General features: G+C 45.8%; 1 protein-coding gene across 1 annotated transcript; it reads right to left on the bottom strand.

Moving 5' to 3' along the window:
* Nucleotides 1–5,408: 5,408 nt before the first annotated feature.
* On the bottom strand, nt 5,409–15,977 carry LOC144667680 (galactoside alpha-(1,2)-fucosyltransferase 2-like). Its single transcript, XM_078529135.1, has 3 exons — nt 15,963–15,977; nt 14,511–14,797; nt 5,409–6,510 (listed from the first exon to the last, which is right to left on the bottom strand). The coding sequence occupies exons 1-3, from the start codon at nt 15,975–15,977 to the stop codon at nt 5,409–5,411; spliced, it is 1,404 nt and encodes a 467-aa protein (XP_078385261.1).
* Between the last annotated feature and the right edge of the window lie 8,222 nt (nt 15,978–24,199).

The raw sequence follows: 24,199 nt of genomic DNA, 5'->3' as shown, positions 1-24,199 counted from the left end.
ATGTTCCTGTTAAACTCCAGCCTGTCACTATTCATAATTGCCATTACAATACCCTCATGAATTTATCGAGGAGTTCTTCCCAAGTCAATCAATGACTGTGACAGTGTCATTCACACATACAGGAATAGTTGTACACTTGAGTAAAAATTATTAGCATCCATTAATATTCATTCAGAATTTTATTTCTTCATAGGAAATGATTTCCACACAACATGTGATAGGAATTTAAAAACATTACTGATAATTTATTAATTCAATTACAAATAAGTCAGGGTTTTGCATTCCACCCTGGATCATTACAACCAGTTCATTCAATAATTTTAATGGAACATTATTTAAATAACACCTTTGCTCATTTATAGAAACAGGGAATAAACAGTTTAACATAACTAAACAATCAGCAATTGTGCCAGACATCATTTTACTGAGCATAAAAGCTGCAGTTGATGAAAGCATAAACATAATGAGCAGGGAACGTGAATTATTTCTGTCAGCACTAATTATAATAAAAATGTTACCGTAATATAACATCAACTGTAGATCAAAGTCTCAGATTTTCTTTTCAGTTGTTTATATGATGGGGGCTTTACTTGTATTGGTAATTATTTGTGACCAAAATGCATGTTGCCATTTTTAAACTTTTCATTCATCGATTCTTGTCACATTCGTATATCTAAATATATTTAAAAAGCTATATGACAAGTCAATTTTAAAATAACAGTTTAGAACGAATTGACAGAACATTTCTGGGCTACACATATTGTCAATGTGCATTGTTTGTGCTGCTCCTAACTTGTAACGCCTGATCAGAGAATCGTCCCAGTTTCTCTGCACAATGATATTACAAATATATGATTAGTGTACACCTGATATTGTTGAAGTACAGCAGTGTTCTTGATCAACATTGATCTTTGAAAATATTATTGCATTTCTATAGAGGGGATACCGATTTTTGTGGGAAAAATCACCTGTCCATTATAGGGACAAGCCAATCTTTATTTCTATTTGGTTTCATAACAGGAACATATAAACAGGAGAGGCCATTTAGCCCTTAGAGTTTGCACCACCATTCAATGAGACCTGGGCCAGAATTTTGCCTAGAGGGGTCGGCCTGAATGGGTGTAAGATCACGCAAGTTGATGTCAGGTGAGCGTCCCAACTATAAATTATGAACCCCTTCAATGGTGTTCATTCATCGGCCTCAGCAAAATAACTTCAATTGCATTAGTACTCCAGATACCCAGGCTAATGATCTGGGGACCAGGGTTCAAATCCTACCACCACAGATGGTGAAATTTGAATTCAATAAAAAATCTGGAATTAAAAGCCTAATGATGACCATGAAACCATTGCCAATTGTTGTAAAAACCTATCTGATTCTCCAATGTCCTTTAGGGAAGGAACTTTGCTGTCCTTACCTGGTCTGGCCTACACGTGACTCCAGACCCACTTCTCAAGGGTATCATGACCATGGATCATAGCCCCGAATTACTTACAGACATATTGAACTTTTAAATAAGATATGTATTTTGTTTAAAAAAAGGACATACAAGCAAAATCTGGCTGAGACTGTAAAGTAACTACTTGCTGGAAAATTCCTATGTGGATTACACTTGACCAACTGGTCCAGAGAATGGAATGTTGCATCTAAAAAGGTGTCAAGGTCTCCTTCAGGCGGAGATACTTCAAAGGAAAAGATGCAATGCAAAAACTGAATGGTGGTTGCAGAGATAACGAAGGCTGATTATCACCTCACCAGGAATCATGTCCTATGACTTATAACCCAGACTGTGGACATGATGTGAGTTGAAAAGAAAGCAGATCTGGGTGAAAGACATGTTTGTTTTTCCATTCCAAGAATACACAAGGAAAGGGGTTAAAAGCCAACTGCAACCTGATCTCTGAGGGATAGCTTTGGCATTCCAGGTCTGGTGTGCAAGGATGTGCTATGAAGGTCACAGCTGAAGAACATCAACTGGGCATCCCTGCACTTGCAGGTTAACAAAAAATCTCTCTCTGAATGTTGGAAGCAAGTCACAAGTTGGCAAAGTCATGGTCGAAAAGGAAAAAGGACAGCTCCTTCCAGCGAACTTGCAGAACCAAGAATCTCCAAAGCAACTGCTCAACTCCCAAAGTCAGCTCTACCGGAATTATCCAACTTCCCTTCCAAGAATACACAAGGAAAGAGGATAAAAGCCAACTGCAACCCTGGTCTCTGTGTGCTAGCTTTGGTGTTCCAGGCTTGGTGTGTGAGGGTGTGTTGTGAAGGTCTCATGAAAATGTAATAATTTTCATAATATTTTTCTGGTTTATTGTGAAGCAGGTTTATGGGGGTGAGTATAACTGGGTCTGTCTGTGTGTAATTTCATTACATTTGGAGTCAAGCAGACTGCAAGCTTTGACTCATCAAAAGAAGCTAGGTGCTTGACATGCTAATGAGTAAACATGGATACTGGCTTCGCATGTAAGGTGGGAAGGGAATTTGCATTTTTAGATAGATGAAGGGAGGTTTGGATTTCAAAGGGATTGTAGTCTGTGTACAAATAGCCAAATAAGCAAGGCTAAGGTAAAAGCAAAATACTGCGAATGCTGGAAATCTGAAACAAGAACAAAAATAGCTGGAAAAACTCAGCAGGTTTGACAGCATCTGCGGAGAGGAACACAGTTAACGTTTAGAGTTTGGATGACTCTTCATCAGAACTAAAGAAATATAGAAATGTGGTGAAATATAAGCTGGTAGAGGGGGGATGGGACAGGTACAGCTGGATAGAGGGCTAGTGATAGGTGGAGGCAAAGAAGATTGCCAAAAATGTCATAGACAAAAGGACAAAGAGGTGTTGACGGTGGTGATATTAGCTAAGAAATGTGCTAATGGTGCTCTTAAGGGTAGAAATCAGGACAAACAAAACAAGTGGCAGAAGGCCCTAGTGGGGGTGGGTGGGGGGAAGGGATCGAAATGGGCTGAAAAGTGGAGATAAAACAATAGATTTAAAAATAGGTGGGGAAAGAAAAATATGTTTAAAAAATATAAATTATTGGAAAAAGGGGGATCGGAAAGAGGATGGGGATGGAGGAGAGAGTTCATGATCTGAAGTTGTTGAATTCAATGTTAAGTCCGGAAGGCTGTAGAGTGCCTAGTAGGAAGATGAGGTGCTGTTCCTCCAGTTTGCTTTGAGCTTCACTGGAACATTGCAGCAGGCCAAGGACGGACATGTAGGCTTGAGAGCAGGGTGGAGTGTTGAAATGGCAAGTGACAGGAAGGTCTGGGTCATGCTTGTGGACAGACCGAAGGTGTTCCGCAAAGCGGTCACCCAGTCTGCGTTTGGTCCCTCCAACGTAGAGGAAACCGCATTGGGAACAGCGAATGCAGTAGACTAAATTGAGGGAAGTGCAAGTGAAGTGCTCCAGCAAGGCTAAGGAATGTGTTTCTTTTTCTCAAAGGTTACTGACAATAAATAGTAGCAACATGAAAGTTTTTATATTGTGAGGAAGATAGTTTCAAAGACATATGAAACAATAATATTTATATATTAAAAAGAAAGAAACATAGATAAAGGAGAATAAAGCTATGTGTCAGGAGAAGGCCCTATGAGTTCTAACAGAAATGTGTGAAATGGCCTTAATGAAGCCTCCAGCATTTGTACATAAACCTACTGTCTACCGAATCTGAAGCTGGAGAAAGCCACTGTCCAGTGTATTGTGTTAATTTGCTGCATCTGTTTAAAATTGAAATCTATTTTTGGACCATTGCCTTAAAGGGGGTGTAACAGGGAGTCAGGTTAATTAGAAATTTTAGGAATCATTATAGTAGTAATTGTAGACTTATGTATGTGCTTGACATCTCTTATTTTGTTAATAAATATTTCAATTTTTAAAAAAAATCTCCAAAAGTCTTGGTGGACTTATTACTTCAGAATTCAGTGCACGCATCTCGAAATAAATACGAATTACAAAACTGTTGTGATAGTGCAACTAAGTTTCCATTGTGGATTTGGTCCACTTGGCACACATCATCTGCCGTGTCATATCAGAAGGCCATAGCTGAATAACATCAACTAGGCATCCCTGTGCTTGCAGGTTAAAAACAAAACTCTCTCTGATTGCTCAAAGCAAGTCACAAGTCAGCAAAGTCACAGTTGAAAAGGAAACAGGACAACTCCTTTCAGCTAACTTGTAGAATCAAGAATCTCCAAACCAACTCCTCAACTGCCTAAAGTGTGCTCTACTGGAATTAGCCAACTTAATGGCTGCACCGTTTCATCATCTACTCCTCACGGAGCAGCCAATGACTGAAAACATTTATCTTTATAACTTTCATTTCTGGAACCACTTCTCATTGCTAATCAATGTGTGTTGCATTTTTATTGCTATTTTCTCTCGCATTAGTAACTAATAAACTCACACTTTCTCTGACTCAAGACAGCTTGGTCAAATTGGCTCCTTTGGAAGCATAAATACATTTGGAAAGGAGTCATAGCTGATAACGAAAGAAGGGTTCCTTTTTAAATTAACCTTGTTATGACCAATGGAAGGGGTTGAATAGAGGAGGGGAGCCAGTTCAAACCCTGCCCATCCAGGAGCATATCAATTTGGGGTACCTCATCCAGGATCATAACTAATTGGAGGAACCTCGCCCGGGGCCCAGGCGCAATAAGGGGCAATTAGGGATGGGCAATAAATGCTGGCCTAGCTAGTGATGCCCACATCCCATGAATGAATAAAAAAAACCTAATTAAAATATATTAGGAAGTGACTTTGACAAAACAAATACTTTAAAATTAAGGTAAAGTTCAATGGACATTCTTGAAACTTTGGGGAGGGTTTTCGCCTCATTGGGCAGATGCCCGGGAGTGGGCATGCAACAATCCACTGCCCGCTATCGGGCCCTGACCGCAATTTCATGCTGGCTGGCCAAGTAGCGGCCAGCTAGTGTGAAACACATGCTGATAGCCTCATTGCTGCCAGGGTAGGGCAGGATTAGCGCCAGCACTGAAGTGTGTGCATGTACGCGAGTGCGCTCAGTGAAAGCTCTCTGAATGCCCAGAGCTGCCTCAGGGAGCTGAAGATCTTTAACATCAAAAATAAAGATTTCAAAGACAAGGAAAGCATGTCCCCTCATGTGACCGTAAGGTTGGACGGGCAGGGAAAATTTCACTTTAATTAATTGATTAATGGGCTTAACAGCCCTCTTAATTGTCGGCAGGCGCGTTGCCGACTCTCGCGCATACCCGTCAACCGAAACATCGCGTGAGCACACATGCCCGCATGCAGAGCTGAAAATCCCACCCTTTGATTTCTGAACTTAATCTAAATTACGCTACAGAAGCTTAATTTGGTATTTTTGAGATTTAAACATGAAGGGCATAGAATTAATGAGCATTGAAGATTATAGAAATCTAGCTATTAGGCTAATTTGAAGTGTTTTTGGGCAGAAGAGGTGATAGATCTGCAGGAATTCCAATCCATTGAGGTAAGAAAGCTGCCTCGTACTTGAATAACTTTAGAAATGGTGATTCAGGCAAAGTAAAGTTTGTGAGGTAAATTGTCTCCCCACCTGCCAAATAACCAGCCCAGTAACCAAATGTCCCTATTGTCATTATAGTGTGATTACAATGAGCAAGGATTGCAATGTCATCAGCTGGACTCGATTGCTTTGGATCATCTGAAAAGAAAACATCTCCTTTGGAATTATCAATGTTCTCCTTACACCAATCCATTCCATTACTTGTCACTGCAAAAATAACATCTTTGTATTTATTTCTGAAGTAAGCCATTGCTGTGTCCAAGTATTTCTTATCAGCTATGACTCCTTTCCAAATATTTGGCATGACATGTATGTAATCTCCTCTTCGAACATGAACACCAACATATGTAACATTCTTTCGCTCCCCCGCAATGCGTCTAAGGAATGCCTTGGTCTGTTCTTTGAGAAAGTCATGAAAGGTGAACTCACGGAGAATTTCTTCTTGGATATGATGGTAAAAGGTCCAGGAACACGGGTATCCTGACAAGCTAACATAGTCTCCTGGGATACTACGGTACTGATCGTCCATCCAGTCATGGAGATAATAGCCTTTCCAATGTATCCTATTTCTCACACTGCCATGGAGGGTCGGAAGTGTAGTTTTGAAAATAGGGGACAGGTAATTGGCCATGGCAGGTAAAATGTATGCTTGGTGACCATTCAATTTTGCCAAAGCGTATAACGTTGCATACTCGCCCATCTGGTTGCCGAGTTGCCCATTAGGGTTAATTGTCCAAATTCCTTTTGAAGACATCTTCACCATTTCAGAATCTTCCTCTGTTTCATTCCTCAACGTCATGGTTACATTTTCAAGAAACTGAAGATATTTTTCTGTTATATTACCAAATCTTAACTGATATCTGTAGATTATAGCAGCTAATGTTATTGAAGAGATCAATGGTAAAAAGACCAGCATTTTCTTGCTCTGACAAACAGAAACCTTACATAAAAGAGTCATCTCCACAGCCTCTTCACGTTGTGATTCTCTGATTCAATTTCTTCACTTCAGGTGGAGTTTCTTAAAGCTTGGAAATTGTTGATTACTGTAAAATCAAGGATGAAGGACAAGTCTTCAAAATTTGCTGACGTATCATTTCTTTTTAAAAAGCTACTTTTGAGGAATGCATTACTGATGAAATTGAGGGCAAAAAACCTGAATGCAAACAGATATAAAGGCCAGAATTTTACGGTCAGCGTGCGGGCTCAGCGGGAGCCGGCAGAGGCAGCTGGGAAGCCGATCGGCTCCGCACCACCATTTTACGCAGGCAGGCCAATTAAGGTCCGTCCAGTGTAAGATGTGACAGCAGCAACAGGGAGAAGGGGCGGGGGCAGGAGCTCAATGTCTGCCGGGTTCAATGGCGACCCGGCAGCCGAATCAAAACGGCCGCGGCAGCCGTACGAAGGGTGCCAGTGAAGCAGACGCACCTCGTCATGGAGCCCTAAGTGCTGAACACGGCAGGCGTGTGAGTGAGTGGTAAATGTCAATGAGACAGCATCTGGACAAGGGGGTGCTGCTTGGAATGAGTGTCTTGCGGCTGCAGGGTCAGGAATCGGCTGAGCCCTGCGAGGTGTTCCTCAGGTTGGGGTTGGCCAGGCTGCAATGGCGCTGCAGGTACAGGGTGGACTAATCAATGCTCCTCTGTCCTTTCAGGACAAGACATCCCATAACAATGCCGAGAGGCTGCAGACTGGCGGAGGACCGCCCCACTTTCTAGTCCTAAGTAGATACGAGCAGGAGGCCCTGGAGCTGGAGAGGCACCATGCGCCAGGTCAACCGGCTGTGGTGAGGCTGGGGTGCCACAGGGAGGTAAGAGTGCTGTGCGCTGAGGTCAGAATGTCTGTAAGACCAACCATTCCACTGTTGTCTCTATACTGATGTCAGCCTCGAACATGGAAAGACGAGGGCACCCTGATCCGAGTGTCAGGCAGGCACAGTAACAGTGTAATGACTTCAACTGATGACATGTCCTTGTCCTTCCTTTCAGGTGTGCCAGCAGCCCATCGGGGTGAGGAGCCTGAAGGCCCACCGCTGACCCCAGAGGACAGCAACCATGGAAATGCACCAGCGTCACACCCTCTCAGCCAAGCAGGCACCAGCACAGATACCAGCACCTTGGTGGGCATTACATCGGCGGATAGTGTCTCGGTGCACAGCGGCAAGGACACTTCACACTCATTTGAGGTGCAGGCGGAGGCAGAGAGTGCCCAGGGCGCCGGCAGTCGGAGAACTGCTGGGGACCAGAAACATGCTCAGTTGGTGGCTGATGATGGGCCTCTGGAGTTGTCCCTGAGGCAGCAGATGCTGGAAGTCCAGCAGGGTGTGCGGGAGGATCTGGCGGAGATACATGAGGGAATGCGTGCCATGGTCTCTGTGATGGAGAAGTTCATGCAGAGCATGTGCAATGCAATGACTCTCATGGCCGAGCGCACTGCCCCCTCCATGGAGAAAGTGGCGACTCTCATGGAGAGGCTCCTCCAGGAGCTGAATCAGGGCTTCCTGGGGATGCGCTCGGGCCTGCAAGCCCTCACACCGGCAATGACCTCAAGCAGTCACTGTCAGTGTGGGAGATGGATTGGGCACCCAGTATTCCAGCTAGGTGCCCATGTATCCAATGGTGAACAGGGAGGTCCACAGCGACCTGATGTTGGTGCACGAGCTGCATGTCACCTCTGCGGGCTCCTCTCAGGGCGCTCCAGATGGTGGCAGCAGCTCCTCCGCCCCTCTGCCAGTGACCGCGGTGTCCGATGAGGCTGCAGCGGCTGGGGAGATGCCAGACCGCAGGCCGCTCCCTCCTAGGCGGGGCCAGCACAGGCTCCACGGGCCAGAGGGCACCCGCCAAGGTCAACAAGGCCAACAGGACAGCAGAATGTGCAGGCTGTCTCCAATGCCGGTGTTAGCGAGGGGGGGAGTACCTAGACGTAGCACCTGCAAGTGAAAACTTAAAGCACCTGAAGCACAACGCGGGCTTATCACTGGTGATATTTCTTTCCCCCAGTTTTATGTTAAATATTATTTGGTGTGATGGAGAAAACCTTTCAATTTAATTTGTATTATGTACGCCAGGCATCACATCATTAAATGTGTTTCTGTTCAACAAGCCTCTGGGTGTTTCATTAGTTCTGCAGGTGCAGGGTAACCCATGATGTTATGAGTGACTTGTTTGTCATTGAACTTGATTGAAATGGCACATAGTGCATGTTGTTCACCAAGCAAATGTTCCTGTCAGGTATCGAGTATGGAGCCTGCAGCCCTGGCATGTGGTGGTGGTTCTTATTTGGTGGCTAGCTGAAGGAGTGTTGGATCAAAGCCTCCCAGGTGACCCTGCCTCCCTGGAGGTTGCCCAGGTCAGCGTCTATCCCCTCAGTGTTCTCCTGACCATGCTCGTCCTCAGACTCTCTACTGGGCTCATCGTCTGTTGCCAGAGCAGCTGCATCAACATCTTCTTCCTCCACTGCGTCCCCCCTTTCCAGTGCCAGATTGTGGAGAGTGCAGCATGCAATCATTATCAGTGACACATGATCTGGGGGGTATGGGAGTGCGCCCCCTGAACGGCCCAGGCATCGGAAGAAACCGATGGCTCTCTCTACTAGCTTGTGGAAGCATGGCTCCTATTGTAGCGCTGCTCAGCTTCTGTTCTTGGATGGTGGAGAGGTGTCATGAGCCACCTTCTGAGGGGATAGCCCTTATCACCCAGGAGCCATCCATCAAGCCAGGCTGGAGCACTGAAGAGACCCGGCACCTGGGAGTGTCTGAGGATGTAGGCGTCATGGGAGATGCTTGGGTACCTTGCACAGACTTGCGGAATCAGCATCCTGTGATCACACACTATCTGCACGTTCATGGAGTGGAAGCCCTTCCTGTTGACGAAGGCACCGGGCTCACCTGCTGGCGCCTTGATGGCCACATGTGTGCAGTCTATAGCACCCTGGACGCGGGGGAAGCCAGCAATGGCCGCGAAGCCTCTGGCTCACTCAGCCTGGCTGGCCTCGTCCGTGCGGTAGTGAATGAAAGTCAATGCACGCCTGAACAGAGCGTCTGTCACCATCTTGACACAACTGTGGACAGCTGATTGGGGGACACCACACAGATCCCCCACTGACCCCTGGAAAGAGCCGGAGGCATAGAAGTTGAGGGCCACTGTGACCTTCAGAGTCACTGGCATGGGGTGTCCACCCACACAGTTGGAGCTGATCTCAGGGCTGATCATCTGACAGATGGAGGTCACTGTCTCCCTTGAGAAATGGAGCCTCCTTCAGCATTGCACCTCAGACATATTGAGGGTAGCTGCATTGCCGCCTGTATACCCTGGTAGCAGGATAGTGGCGTCTTCTGCAGCCCCTTCTGCCTTGGACTTCCTGTTGGCCCTGTGCCCCTTGTGCCTGTGCCTGTCCTCCCATAGGTCGCTCCCCTGGAGGCTGAATAGGGACACCTGGCCTCCTCCCCTTTCTGGCCCTCTCTTCCTCCTTAGAGGAGGTGCCTCCAGCAGAGACCACAATCCCCATTCCCAGGGTAAGGAGAGGCTGTCTGATACCTGGAAGGACCCAAGTGTTATGACTCCTCCGGAGTCCTGAACTGAAGCCTGTTATTTCTGTCAAAGCAGCTCTGAAGCGAAATGTTCACACAAGCTGGCAGCAGCAACTTACAAGCTAAAGTACAAACTACTCGCATTAGCGAGCCCACTCACCCCTCTTATCCCGCCTGTGGATGAGGTTTTTGAAAATGTGGCCTACCCGCCTGCCCGTTGCGCCCATGCGATGCCCTGAAAATCGCACGGGCTGCGTAAAATCGCAGACAATTGGTGCCTCAAGGGCCTTAACTGGCCCATTAATTAATGGCGGGCACACCTCTGTTTCCATCGCGCGCCCGCCTAGCGAAATATCGAGATGGTGCGCGGTGACGTTGGGACGCATGCCCGACGTCATCGCGCACCATTTGACGTTCCAGCGTGTCGGGCACACGCCCGCACCCCAAAGGTAAAATTCCGGCCAAAGTGATAGGACAGGTGAGTAATGAAAATCCAGCATCGTGATTGGCAATACACTAAGACTTGGGGGGACCACTTAGTTGCCATGTTTAGCATGTGACATGAAGTGAATCACACAGCCTTGCACAATTCCAGATTTGATACATTTGGTGAAAAAGACATTCTACCGGAGGAGAAGGAACTTTATCCTCTTCTCCCTGAGGAGGGAAAACCAGGATCTAAGGGCATGTGGGCTCGCCAGAATAGCCGGCTTCCCGATAGTCCACATGTGGCTTTACCGGCCCGTCCACCTTTATAGGAGCGTTATTGCCACGGCGAGAGGTACTTGTACTGTCTGTTTTCATGTTGCTCGCTAGTTTTCTCTCATACTCCATTTTCTCACTCTATTCTCATTTGAGTCATCACTTCTGGTTTCTAAAATATTCCCAACCCCCTGGCCTACCACTAACATTTGCTCATTTTACATCTTTTCCTTCAATTTGATACCATCCTCAATTTCCTATCTTCATCGCAGATGGTGGGCGGCGTTTTCTGGTCCCACCAGTGGCGGGCATCGTGACAGGCAGGACCGGAACATTTGGAATTTGGCCAAAAGTCATTTTCTCACCGGCGTAAAAACGGATTCCAATTTTCCGCTCCCAAGTTTCATGGCAGGTCAGGTTTCCCACCATGCCACATCTGGGACTGCATCTGCATGCCTTTGCAAATCATGAAAGCTCATTAAAAACCCAGCTCGCCAGAATCACACTCCCACCCCAAATCTAATGGCCACACTGCTGGCTAATTAGACCAGCGTGAACAACGATCGGACATAACTGAAGTGCACCTGGCAAATTGTACTTTACTCACGACATTGGGGTTTGTGCGTGCAGCATTCGCCCACCTTTCACTGCACTGAGCTCACGGCTGCGCTGAGTCTGCTTTACCAAGGCTGCTCAGGCAAGACCAGTGGGAAGAGATGTGCTGGAAAGTACATACCTGACTTGGTGGGGGTTGGGGAGGGTGTGGGTGAGCATAGACAGAGGCAAGGGAAGGGGGGAGTGGAAGGCACACGCTTGACTGGGGTGCGGGGGCTGGTGACTGGGGCCTGGGACGAAAGGGGTGGACAGAGGCACATGACTAGGGGTCTGGTGATTGGAGCACAGGAGGGAAGGGTGGACAGAGACACATGACTGGTGGGGTGTGAAAGGGAGGGAATAAGTCAAAGACAGTCTGGGGACCGTGTGCATCATGTAGTCAGGGCCAGAAAGCAAAGGGACTATGGGGCAGTGTGCACCATGCTACAAGGCTATGCCCGGCGCACATGTCCTGGTCCCAGTCCAGGGAGGGGGTGGGCCTGAATATGCCATGTCAGTCGTGCATTGCATGGTATGCAGGATGTGGTCACTAACTCACATATTTGGGTCCTGGGGGTTGGTGGCCTGGCACTGGGGCAGCAGATGCCACAGCCACAGTCAAGGAAGGCATCTGCAGCCTGTAAATAGGGAACTGATAAGTAAAAGTGGGGTATTCGATAGTCTCATTGAGAGGTCAGGTCTTGGTAGGTCACTGTGCTTAGGGCCTCAAGATGGGGAGGGGTGAGGTCGACATGGGGCATTGGGACATCCACAGAAAACGGTTCAGGGAGGAGGACAGGGATATCTACAAGAATCATGATGGGCTTCAGGGTTAAAGAGGAGGCAGGGGAGTGATTGAAGGGAGGGAAACTTGCATGTGATGCTCTTCCAGGATGATAGGAGGGCTTGGACGGTGACAGGGTGGGGGGAGTGTTGGAAGCTGGCCTCATAGAGGAAGCCGAGCAGCATCATTTCGATAGCAGCTTGGGGCCAAATGTTGAACAGTTATGAATGAATATTCGTCCCTCTCATGGGAAGGCACAAAGGTCAGAAAGATCCAATTGTAAAGGGGCCACGGTGAAAGTACTTACGCAACATGCTCCGAAGACCTCTACACATTGCAGCTGAGAGGTTCAGACTTCTTACACCTCAATGATTACAGCCATTACATTAGTGCAAGGCTGGGCTCTATAAGGAGGCAGACTGATGGTGCCCTGACTGAGGTGGGTAACATCTGGCTGCACTCATCCAACCCCCGCTGTGAGTGCTCTGTCATGCCTGGGGTGTTGGGGGTGGGAGGTGTGGGCAGTGGGGGGATGGGGGCGAACTCAGCTTCCAGTGATCCTTAAGGCTGTGCTACAGATTGAAGGGAGGGTCTGGGGATGGAATGCCTGGCTTGAGGGCAGCCCAAGGGCTTCACAATGACTCCCGAGTTTGGCAATGGAAGGTGATCATTGCAGGGTAAAGGTCATTCATGTCTTTGATCAATTTTTTCACAGACACAAGGAGGAGTGCACAATGGAGGCAGCAGGCAACGCTGCCCTTTTCATGGCTCAACTGAGGAGAAGAAGAAGGGCCCAGCATCGGCAGGCTGGGCAAAGGGAAGATCCTCGCCCTGTGGAACATGGGCTAGCAGGACCCCATAAAGACCCAGATGCTGAGGCTGAGAGACCAATGCCACGGAGGCGTTTGGCATGACCCAGGGTGTACTGGAGATGCCTCTCATACTTGCAGATGAACAAGAGACGGTGCTGTCGATGCCTTCAATTGTCATGGGCTGGGGTGGCTCACATCTGTCAAAGTATTCGGGAGGATCTGACACTGCATGGCCTGGGAGGCCACCCATTGCCATTGGCTGTAAAGGTGACCACTGCACTCAACCTTTATGCAAGTGGCTTGTTCCAGGGCTCCACTGGGGACCTCGGTGGAACATCACAATTCTCCGCTCATAAACGTATCTGAGAGGTCACTGCCACCCTGTTCATGAAGGCACCCGATTACATCCAGTTCACCCTGGATGAAGCCAGCCAGGCTGCCAGAGCAGTGGCATTTGCAGAAATGTCCGGACTCCCACAGGTGCAAGGTGCCACCGACTGCTTGTATGAGGCTTTAAGAGCTCTACCCTCACACCGTGATGTTCCAGGTAGATTTCTGGGAAACGGACAGTGAGAGGGGGAGTGCCAAAGATCATTTTTAAATAGAAGTGCAGAGCCACCATCTTGCCCTATCAGAGAAATGGTGCAGTTAGAAATCGAAAGTCGAAGCAAATCTAAATGGGAGGGGTCTGAGGCAGTGTGGGAGGAGCACACTGCTGGAGGAAGGGGTCCATTCTGGGGGCATCCCCTAACTTGTTGTTGCTGCAAGAGTGAACTGGAGTCTTGTTAGAGAGAAAGGAGGAAGACATTCTTGTGAAGAAAGCCATTGGAAGTCAAGCGCATAAATCACAAACTACTGGTAAAGGTTTTAACACATCTCCCTGACATCACACAAGGGTGCGGAAACTATCTTCAGTGAGATTGACATCATATGAATGTGAATCTCACAGAGGGAGAGTGGCACTGAGTGGGAGGATGGCTAAACCTCGAAATAAGTGGATTCCAATGTGTATAATCACAACATCTTCACTTGACCAAGCTATTCACAGAAACATCAAATGTATTTACATGAGTGTAATATTTTTACCAATGGTAGCCCACCCATGGCTCTAAAGTGATTTCAATAATTCTTAATTTTCCTAACCCTATCACTGAACCTGGGTGCAGCCCCAACATACGCAGCAGAGGTGGAGGCTGCCTGCTGACTGCTATGTCCTGATGTCTGCAATCACCTTAGCAGGCATCCGCTGGTGGTCCGAGGCCTGGAGGGCCCCGGACCTTATAAGGGTCTCCTGTTCAGGGGCAGACACACCATCCTCGGCCTGAGCAGCTGGAGTGGATGGGGTCACAAGTAGAGGGGACTCTGAGCAGCTGGACACCTCTGTAGTGTCCTGAGAGGATGTTATGGCTGACGCTTATCCTCCCTGTGGGTGTGCAAGGGCCCCGCCCTGACTCCTTGAGGAGAAAGTGCACCTGGAGGGAGGTCAAGGGGCCGCGTCCCCATGTCGCCTACATCTCGATGGTGCCCACCAGGGAGTGCAGGGCCGAGCACAAATCCAGCAAAACCTACTGGACCAAGGTCTCCATGGTAATCTTCAACTTTCCCATGGTGACCTCAAGATGCTGGTATGCTGGAGCCCTGGCAACAGAGATAATGCGGACGGACTCCTCCATCCTTTGCTGTAGTCTGCGAAGTGACTGCCGAATCTCTGCCTGCTGTTCTGCCCTGTGTTGTTGAATCTGTAGCACTGACTTGGCAGCAGCTTGTAGAGGCTCATCATCTGACTTGGACTGAGTGGGTGGCTGGTCTCCGGCAGCCTCTCGTGTGATTGAGACCTGGGCTGAACCTGCCTCCAACTGCTACGGGAACGTGTCTGTGAGGTGTTCTTCTGTAGGTTAGCCCAAGCCTAATCTAAAGCTATGCCCCACAGTGGCCAGTGTCTCTGTGCTGGTGGAGGGTGTGGGTGAGTGCTGTGACGGTCCGACCTCAGCTTCCTCTTTGGACATAGTCTGGGGGCTGGGTTTTATGGTGGGCACTCTTGTAGGCCTGTTGGTGCTTATAAGATAGAGATTGGTGTTTCAGTTGATGAGCATGAGGAGTATTAGACAGCATGTCACTCACTGTGATTGTCAGGATGTGATGAACTGATGGATGTGTGATCCATGCTGGGTTGCTGAGACAATCTGATCTCTCCTTCCCCACAGGAGCGATCCCTGTCATCCCCTGTGATCATAGCGGCATCCTCCTCGAATCCCGTGAGGGTGACAATGTCTGCCGTCCCTCCCCTGGTCTGGGGTCTTTCCCTTCTGTTGTGGGCAAGCTTGCCCTGGATGAAGACAAAAGAAAGGCATGTGATGAGAAGGGATAGAGCAGAGTTTGTGAGAACGATGCATGCCCCCTGAGTGTGGTGAGCTCTCCTCAGAAGGGACTGAGGATGGAGTGTGCACAGCAAGATAGATGGGATGGTGGTGATGTGAAAGTTTCCGTGAGACAATCAGTGATGATATGTGTCCCCCGCCAATGGTTGTGAGATCACTGAAGAGAGTAGCCCTTTGAGTACCTGATGAGAGCTTGATATTGGAGGGAGCTGAAGGATGACTTACCCTGGCAGAGTAGATGAGATCATTCATCCTCTTCCTGCACTGGATGGTGTTTTTGCTGCACTGGCCAGTCGCGCTGACATCATTTGCGATGGCCTCCCAGGCTGGAGCGGTGAGGCTGGTGTGTTTTCTCGAGCTGTCCCTGGGGTAAAGCACATTCCTATGTGCCTGTACTCCTCTGGTCAAGGCTCAGAGGGCGTCGTCGCTGAGGTGGGAGCGCTGCCTTTTCCTATTGGCTTGCAGACTTATTTTGGGTCGGAGACGTCCCTAATAGTCTCCTAGAGGCAGCTGGGCTGGAGAGAGTGAGGTGTATGCGTTCCAATAGCGTTTAAATATGGCATCCCGACTGCTGAACCTGCTTGGTAACATTGGGGCGGACAAATCAGCTCCCAACCCGCCAGGTGATTCATGAGATACTTACCTGTGCATAATTCATAAGTATCCAAGCCCAGAATTCGACACAATATCCCACCATTCCAAACAACGGATACACGACGCGGAACCAGCCCACCACCGCACTTAGTTTCAAAAACGTAAAATTCCGGCCAAAGTTAAAATCTACTGTTCTCGTTTTAATAATTACAGAAATGTTTTTATTTACAATGAGCACAACCTGCAGGTAATATTTACACCGATGAATTTTAAATGCTCATAATCACTCAGGTTACTACTTAAACGAAAAATAAAATTCGGTCTCAATTTTTGAACTACTAAATGAGAGGAACACCCAGCCTTGGATTGACAGGCACATAATGTCTGCCAAGAGATTGTACCTTGTCAGCACACCCTACACTCAGATGGATTGCACACCAAATTAGAGATTTATAAACTGAGGTCATGGAAATAAAAGACTGAGTGCGCGTGAAATCAAGTTAGGACGGAGAAGTGCAGTGATCAAAGTTGGTGTCGAGTGAACATATACCAACAGAAGGCAATCGTTGCAGTAGATTGACAGTAAAAAGAATGAAACTTGGTCCTGGATAAAGTGAAAGACATCCTTCAATTAAAGAAAAGCCTAATTTAGATCAATCAAACTAAGGGTAGTATATAAATGTCAATTTTTGGGATTAATGCATGACATTTTTCACACATTGTCTGAAAGCTTGTGAATTGCAGAAGTTAAGCTATGTCTCTTTAGCTGCATTCAAAACTCCTTCACTCACTCACTTCTACCTTTAATGTTGCTCACCTCAATTTCTTTATTCTGTTTGCTCCTTCGTTCCTTTAATTTCTTCCCCTCTTTTCTCTGTCTTTGCCGTTTCTCTTTATTGTCTCCGCATCCTAGTTTTCCTTCCCTATTTCACTCCACTGCAGTTCTTCCCCAGCCAGACATACAAACTGCACCTTTTATCTCAACAAGGAACACAATCCTCGATGACAGTTATGAATTATTTTCTTTGCTTAGTAATGTCACATAGCATGGGTTGTCAAGGATAATATTTGTATAATGTGGTGGAAAGGATGGATTGTTGCCAAATCAAACACCATCTTCTTGCTTGTGTTAAGACATTCAAAGAGAGCAGTATTTTAAAAAAAAATAAATGCAAATTTCCAATAATATCCGAAAGAATGACACATCAAGATTTCATGGTTTAAAACTTTTATTCTAACAAATGACTAAAAGCATCATTGACTAAACACTATTTTCTTTTTGTGGACAATGTGCAATTTAAACTACAAAGAGGAATGTTCTCATACCTATCACACATTGCACTCTCCATGGAATTACAGTTCCTACTGCAAGCAGTCCACATTTTCTCCCAGCTTCCAATGTGTTCCCATATCCCCGCTTCACCAAGTAGCAATTTTGAGTGACCATATCCATATGCTTCCTTCATTTTTCAGAGAATTTCTTAAATCCACCACCAGCAATAAAGCATGTTCCAATGATTCTTCTCCCCCCCCCCCCCCCCCACCCCCGGCCATGCCAGGAAGAATCTCCCAGAATCCTGAGATGGCTGCTGGATGTGTCTCTTTGGCGAGAGACCATCTCCTCCCGTACCTGGCTATGGTAGCTCACAAAGTCAGGCAGTCTCTTTTCTCTGTTGACCACACAAAACTTCTGCTCTCTGTCAATGATATTCATTAATTTGTAGAAAAACTTGTAACCTGAACTCGAAAATGGCTTCCTCTGCCCTCTTCCCCATGACAACATGAAACACATCAACCTGTGACTAGGTAGGAATAGTAATTTGCCATCCCTGATCCCTATGCCCTTTCACCTTAGAACTAAATGGACTGCTTACAGCACAACTACTTACAACCCACTACCTTCAACACCTTTCTGGGAATTTGGGAGACTCAGAATCTACTCATTGAAACTCAGAGACTGCTGCCATTGTCTTCAAGTGTAAATAGCTTGCACCTTCTTCTCAGTGAAATAATCTAAGCCTTCCTCTGATCTCCAACAATCAAAACAACCAGGATTACTTTCAGGCAGACTGCAGAACTGGTCACATGTCCCCCTTCATTTACCCTGCTACAGTTCCAAAATATAATAATCACTTTTTTAAAAAGAAAATACACTCTCAAGATGTAGGGGATGTGGGTGATGCTGGTGAGGCTGGCATTCATTGCTGATCCCCAGTTGCCCTGTAAAGGGAGTGCAGTGCCTTCTTGATACTCACTGTAGTCAGTGTGGGGAAGATGTGCCCACAGTTCTGTTAGGTGGGGAGTTGCAGGATTTTGAGCCAGCCTAACAGGAAAATGAGCAAAGAATAATGCGTTATATGGTGCTGGTGAATTATGGAGATAGATAATGATTGCTTGGTGGGGAGTGTTGAGCCTACACTAGAAGTAGCTTTCTCCCCATTACAAGGAGAGAGAACTATACATAAACCAGGATATAAGTGACTGTGCCACTGCACTCACCTTTCCTATTTAGGTCATTAAACTGCTTTCTGTATTGGATCCAGAGTGTGGGACACACTCCTGTTGTTGACGCCATCCTCTATATTCAACCATGCCTTCTTGATTTCATTTACAGGCTTCTTTCTCCCATGAATAGGGGACAGTGTCTTCCCACAGGCCGTTTGAACCCCCAGCATCATATCAAAAATGGTATCACTAAAGCAAGCGCCAGTCTTTGCCCCTGCTGTCACTTCCTTGTGTTTCTGCTCCTAACTCCAGTATCCATCAAATTTCATATTAGTAATACCCCTTTAAATACTGGGCCAGAGATCAACTCACGTGGGTTGTCATCAAGCCTGCTCCACCCAATAGGTCGGCAGAAAGGGTTGATGTTGATTTGTGATTTGGAAATATTTTGACTTTATTGATTTTTCATTTGCACCTTGGATCTCTGATTTAGTTAATTGTGTGTGTGTAAAATTTAATCATGCTAGGAGAAATGATACCTAATCTAACTGCACCATTCAGGACGAAAATCAAGTGAATTGACATAAAACAAATGTGAGCAAATGATAAAACAATTTATCAGGAGATGTTAATCGCCTGTGAATAGTCCATTTAATTACTTGCACATTGTTTTAAATAGCATTTTAGGAACAAACAGAACTGATCTATTCAAAAAGGGGTTAAATGAGATTAAACAATTCGATGCTATGTTTTATATTGACCAAACAAATGAAGATTTGCATATCTCATGATGTACTAATTTGATTGTGTAAAAATTCATGGCTTGTGTATTGTACCAGGAAACTTGCCAGCAAACTGATATTTGAATGATTTCTGTAGGACTTTTTGACGATTCTCCAAAATTTTTTATATGCTTCCTGGTTAGGATGGCTCCCTAGAAAGATTTCACCTTTGTGATTCTGCAAATGAACCTTTGTGGGAACTTGAAGCCTAACCAATCAATGAAATCTCATACACAATTTGGGTGCAATTTCTTAGTGGCACCCAAATATGGAGACTTACCTCCATTCTGCACAGATTAAAAAACCCAGGCTGACACAGGGCCTCCTGATCTGCTACCTTGTTAAGTAGCTCAGGAGAGAGGCTTCAGGGCCCCACCATCAAGTTCAAATGAGGGTCAGAAGCCTATATACTGGGCTAGGGAACATATCTGGCTGTGGTTTTCTCCAAATGTGCCCATTAATGGACATAGGGCAGGCCTGCATCTAATTAGAGATGACTGGGGAGCTCTGATAAAAGCTGGAGGGCCAATAGGAGGCTCTGCCAGCACTGAAGAAGCAGCAGGCTATCTTTTCAGGTAAGTGAGGGAGAGAGCACCCCAAGATGGTGTTATAAAGAAAAAATATCTTCAGCAGCTGGACCACCACTGTGGTGGGAGGCAGGGAAAACCCTTCCCACAGGCCTGCCTGCGTCTGCAACTGAAGGTCATGAAGGTCGGGAGCCTGCCTGGATCACTGGCTCCCCAGTCTGCTAATGGCAGAGGACCTCCAGGCAGCCACACTGTTTCTCAGTGCCTCGCCAAGCCTGGAGGCCCACTGCAAAATTCTAGTTGGCCTCAGCCAATAGGCCTTAATTGGCCTCCAACAAGCTGAGTTGGTACCCAACTGCTTGTGCCCCCCTCCTGGAGAAATGGCCCGGGAAAAAGATGGAGTCAGAAAACTAGCACAACCACAGGCAGGGCAAATTTACATTCCTGCCCACCTCCGTGCCCACCCTCTTCAGGGAATAACAACTCTGCCCAAGATTTTGTGTACCCATTGATCATTGGTCAGGGTCTAGGCTTTTGTCCAAAATTAGTGTAAAGGTCAGGACAATACCTCGAAGGCTTTTAATTTGCACTCTTTTTTTCTTAGCTACATTTGGTATGATTTACAACAGGTTTTATAATGTAACTGTTTTGCAGCCTTTATCTGCTGCAAAAGGTCTACAATTAAATTTTCTCCTTTTAACTCAATTTCTGTCAATTCATTACAATGTATTGAGCATTATTCTGGTTCTTTTATTAATACCTGACAGATTATACACACTCCGGCCTTTTTTTCTCTGATTTATCCTTGTGAACATTTAACATCTTCCCGGCCTGCAGAGGACAGGGGGGCATTTAAGTTGTGACTTTGCAGCCACAAAAAATTGGACAAGTTATAGGGGTGCTGATAATGGAGCTGGGATAGGGGGTCTGAGTACTGCTCCAGGGGCAGGCAGACTGAGCTCCGGGTCTAACTACACTTCAAGAAATTGAGCAAAGACATTGGCCTGGTCAGCAGCAAAGCAACATACAAGCATTCGAATTAGGAGCAGGAGTAGGCCATTCGGCCCCTCAAGGCTGTTATGCTATACAATAAAACCATGGCTGATTTGATTGTGGCCTCAGCTCCACTTTGCGTTCAACCCCCTACATCCTTTGACCCCTTTGTCAATTAAGAATCTATCTAATTCAGCCCTAAAAGTATTCAATGACCCTGCCTCGACCACTCTCTGGGGAAGAGAGTTCCATAGACTCATGACCCTCTGACAGAAAAAAAAATTCTCCTCATTTCCATCTTAAATGGGAGACCCCTTATTTTTAAACTGTGTTGCCTAGTTCTAGTCTCTCCCAGAAAGGGAAACATCCTTTCAGCATCCACCCTGTCAAGCCCCTTCAGGATTGTATATGTTTCTATAAGATCACCTCTCATTCTTGTGAACTCCATGGATACAAGCCTAACCTGTCCACATTTCCTCAAAGGATAGCCCCCTCATTCCAGGAATCAGTCAAGTGAACCTTATCTGCACTGCTTCTAATGCAATTATGTCCTTTCATGAATAAGGAGATCAAAACTCTCCATAGTACTCTAGATGTGGTCTCGCCAATACCCTATACAACTGCAGCAAAGCATCCCTACTTTTATATCCCATTCTCCCTGCAATAAACAACAACATTCCTTTTGCCATCCTAATCACTTGCTGTACGAACTTTTTGTAATTCATGTACTAGGACACCCAGATCCTTCTGTACTACGCAGTCCTGCAATCTCCCTTCCCTTTAAATAACATGCTGCTTTTTTATTCTTCCTGCCAAAGTGGAATATTCACCTTTTCCCACATTGTACTCCATCTTCAATATTTTACCCATTCACTTGATCTATCTACATCCCTTTGCAGACTTCTTACGTCCTCTTTAAAACTTACTTTCCTATCTTTGTGTCATCAGCAAATTTAACAACCATACATTCAATCCTGTCATCCATGTTATTAGTATAGATTGTAAGTAGTTGAGGCAACAGCACTGATTCCTGTGGCACTCAACAGCGCTCAGCCTGGAGCTCAATAGAAGCTGCCCACAAACTCTCTGGCTTGGTTTTCCCCTTTCCTGGCAGCAGTTTTTTAATCTGGTACCAATTCAAGTCAATACTTTGGCCTACAGCAACAGTGAAGCCAGTAAGCAACCAATAGGTAGGCAACCAATCAAATAAAAATGTTCTCAGACCGCAAGCAAAGAATTTAAAAGCACATAAAATCAATTTTAATGTAACTTTTCAGACAACAAAAATCAATCTATGACTGTTATAAGATAGAAGCTAAAATATAAAACTTTCAGTGCTAGAATCCATTATTTGTAAGTTTATGGTAGTATACTAGAAAATCATGGTTTGATCAGGCAGAGTTAACATGGTTCTGCGAAAGGGAACTTGTGTTTAACTAACCAGTTAGAGCTTTTTGACAAAGTAACCTTAAAGGCGGTGTCAGGAAGATATAATGTTATTGGAATTGCAAAGTAGAGTAAGTTTGTGTGTGTGGTATTGAATTCTTCATCAAGATGAAGAGTGACAGAGTTGATTCTGAGACTAGGGTCCTGAATTTTAATAAAGGAAACTACGATGGTATGAGGCACGAGTTGGCTATGATGGATTGGGAAACGTTACTTAAAGGGATGATGGTGGATTGGTAATAGCAAACATTCAAACAACACATGGGTGAACTGCAACAATTGTTTATTTCTGTCTGGTGCAAAAGTAAAACAGGAAAGGTGGCCAAACCATGGCTTACAAGGGAAATTAGAGAGAGCATTAGATCCAAGGAAGAGGCATACAAATTGGCCAGAAAAAACAACAGACCTGAGGATTGGGAGCAGTTTAGAATTCAGCAAAGGAGGACCAAGGGATTGATTAAGAAGGGGAAAATAGAGTATGAGTAAGCTTGCGGAGAATATTAAAACTAACTGTAAAAGTTTCTATAGGTATGTGAAGAGAAAAAGATTGGTGAAGACAAATGTAAGTCCCTTACAGTCAGAAACAGGGGAATTTATAATGGGGAACAAAGAAATGGCTGACCAACAAAATACATACTTTGGTTCTGTCTTCACAAAGGAGGACACAAATAACATACCAGAACTGTTGGGGAGCACAGGGTTTAGTGAGAGGGAGGAACTGAAAGAAATCAATATTAGTAAGGATATGGTGTTGGAGAAATTGATGGGATTGGAGGCCGATAAATCCCCAGGGCCTGATAATCTACATCCCAGAGTACTTAAGGAAGTGGCCCTAGAAATAGTGGATGCATTGGTGGTCATCTTCCAAGATTCTGGAGACTCTAGAGATTCTAGAGAGGAACAGTTCCTACAGATTGGAGGGTAGCTAATGTAATCCCACTATTTAAAAAGGGAGGTAGAGAGAAAACAGGGAATTATAGACCAGTCAGCCTGACGTCGGTAGTGGGGAACATTCTAGAGTCCATTATAAAAGATTTAATAGCTGAGCAATTGGAAAACAGCGGCAGAATTGGACAGAGTCAGCATGGACTTACGAAAGGGAAATCATGCTTGACAAATCTACTGGAATTTTTTGAGGGTATAACTAGTACAGTTGATGAGGTGGAGCCAGTGGATGTGGTTTATTTGGGCTTTCAGAAGGCTTTCGACAAAGTCCCACATAAGAGATTAGCGTGTAAAATTAAAGTGTATGGGATTGGGGGCAGTGTATTGTGATGGATAGAAAACTGGTTGGCAGACAGGAAACAAGAAGCAGGAATAAACAGATCTTTTTCCGAATGGCAGGCAGTGACTGGTGGGATACCGCGGGGATCGGTGCTGGGACCCCCAGTTATTCACAATATATATTAATGATTTAGATGAGGGAACTAAATGTAATATCTCCAAATTTGCAGATGACACAAAGCTGGGTGGGAGGGTAAACTGTGAGGAGGATGCAGAGATGCTTCAGTGTGATTTGGACAAGCTGAGTGAGTGGGCAAATGCATGGCAGATGCAGTATAATGTGGATAAATGTGAGGTTATCCACTTTGGTAGCAAAAACAGGAAGGCAGATTATTATCTGAATGGCTATAAATTGAGAGAAGGGAATGTGCAACAAGACCTGGGTGTCCGCATACACCAGTCGCTGAAGGTAAGCATGCAGGTGTAGCAGGCGGCAAAGAAGGCAAATGGTATGCTGGCCTTCATAGTGAGAGGATTCGAGTACAGGAGCAGGGATGTCTTGCTGCAATTATACAGGTCCTTGATGAGACCACACATGGAATATTGTGTGCAGTTTTGGTCTCCTTATCTAAGGAAGGATGTTCTTGCTATAGAGGGAGTACAGCGAAGATTTACCAGACTGATTCCTGGGATGGCGGGACTGACATATGAGGAGAGATTGAGTCGGTTAGGATTATATTCATTGGAGTTCAGAAGAATGAGGGGGGGGATCTCATAGAAACCTATAAAATTCTAACAGGTCTAGACAGGGTAGATGCAGGAAGGATGTTCCCGATAATGGGGGAGTCCAGAACCAGGGGTCACAGTCT

The sequence above is a fragment of the Cetorhinus maximus genome, chromosome 25 (genome assembly GCF_964194155.1).
Source record: "Cetorhinus maximus chromosome 25, sCetMax3.hap1.1, whole genome shotgun sequence".
Lineage (NCBI taxonomy): Eukaryota > Metazoa > Chordata > Chondrichthyes > Lamniformes > Cetorhinidae > Cetorhinus > Cetorhinus maximus.
The sequence above is the reverse complement of the archived record's forward strand: the minus strand, read 5'-3'. Positions and strand labels throughout refer to the sequence as shown.

Coding starts and splice junctions, on each gene's coding strand:
- LOC144667680 (XM_078529135.1), bottom strand. Junction 6,511..14,510: donor ACCATGGAGACCTTGGTCCA/GTAGGTTTTGCT, acceptor AAATTGAATCAG/AGAATCACAACGTGAAGAGG.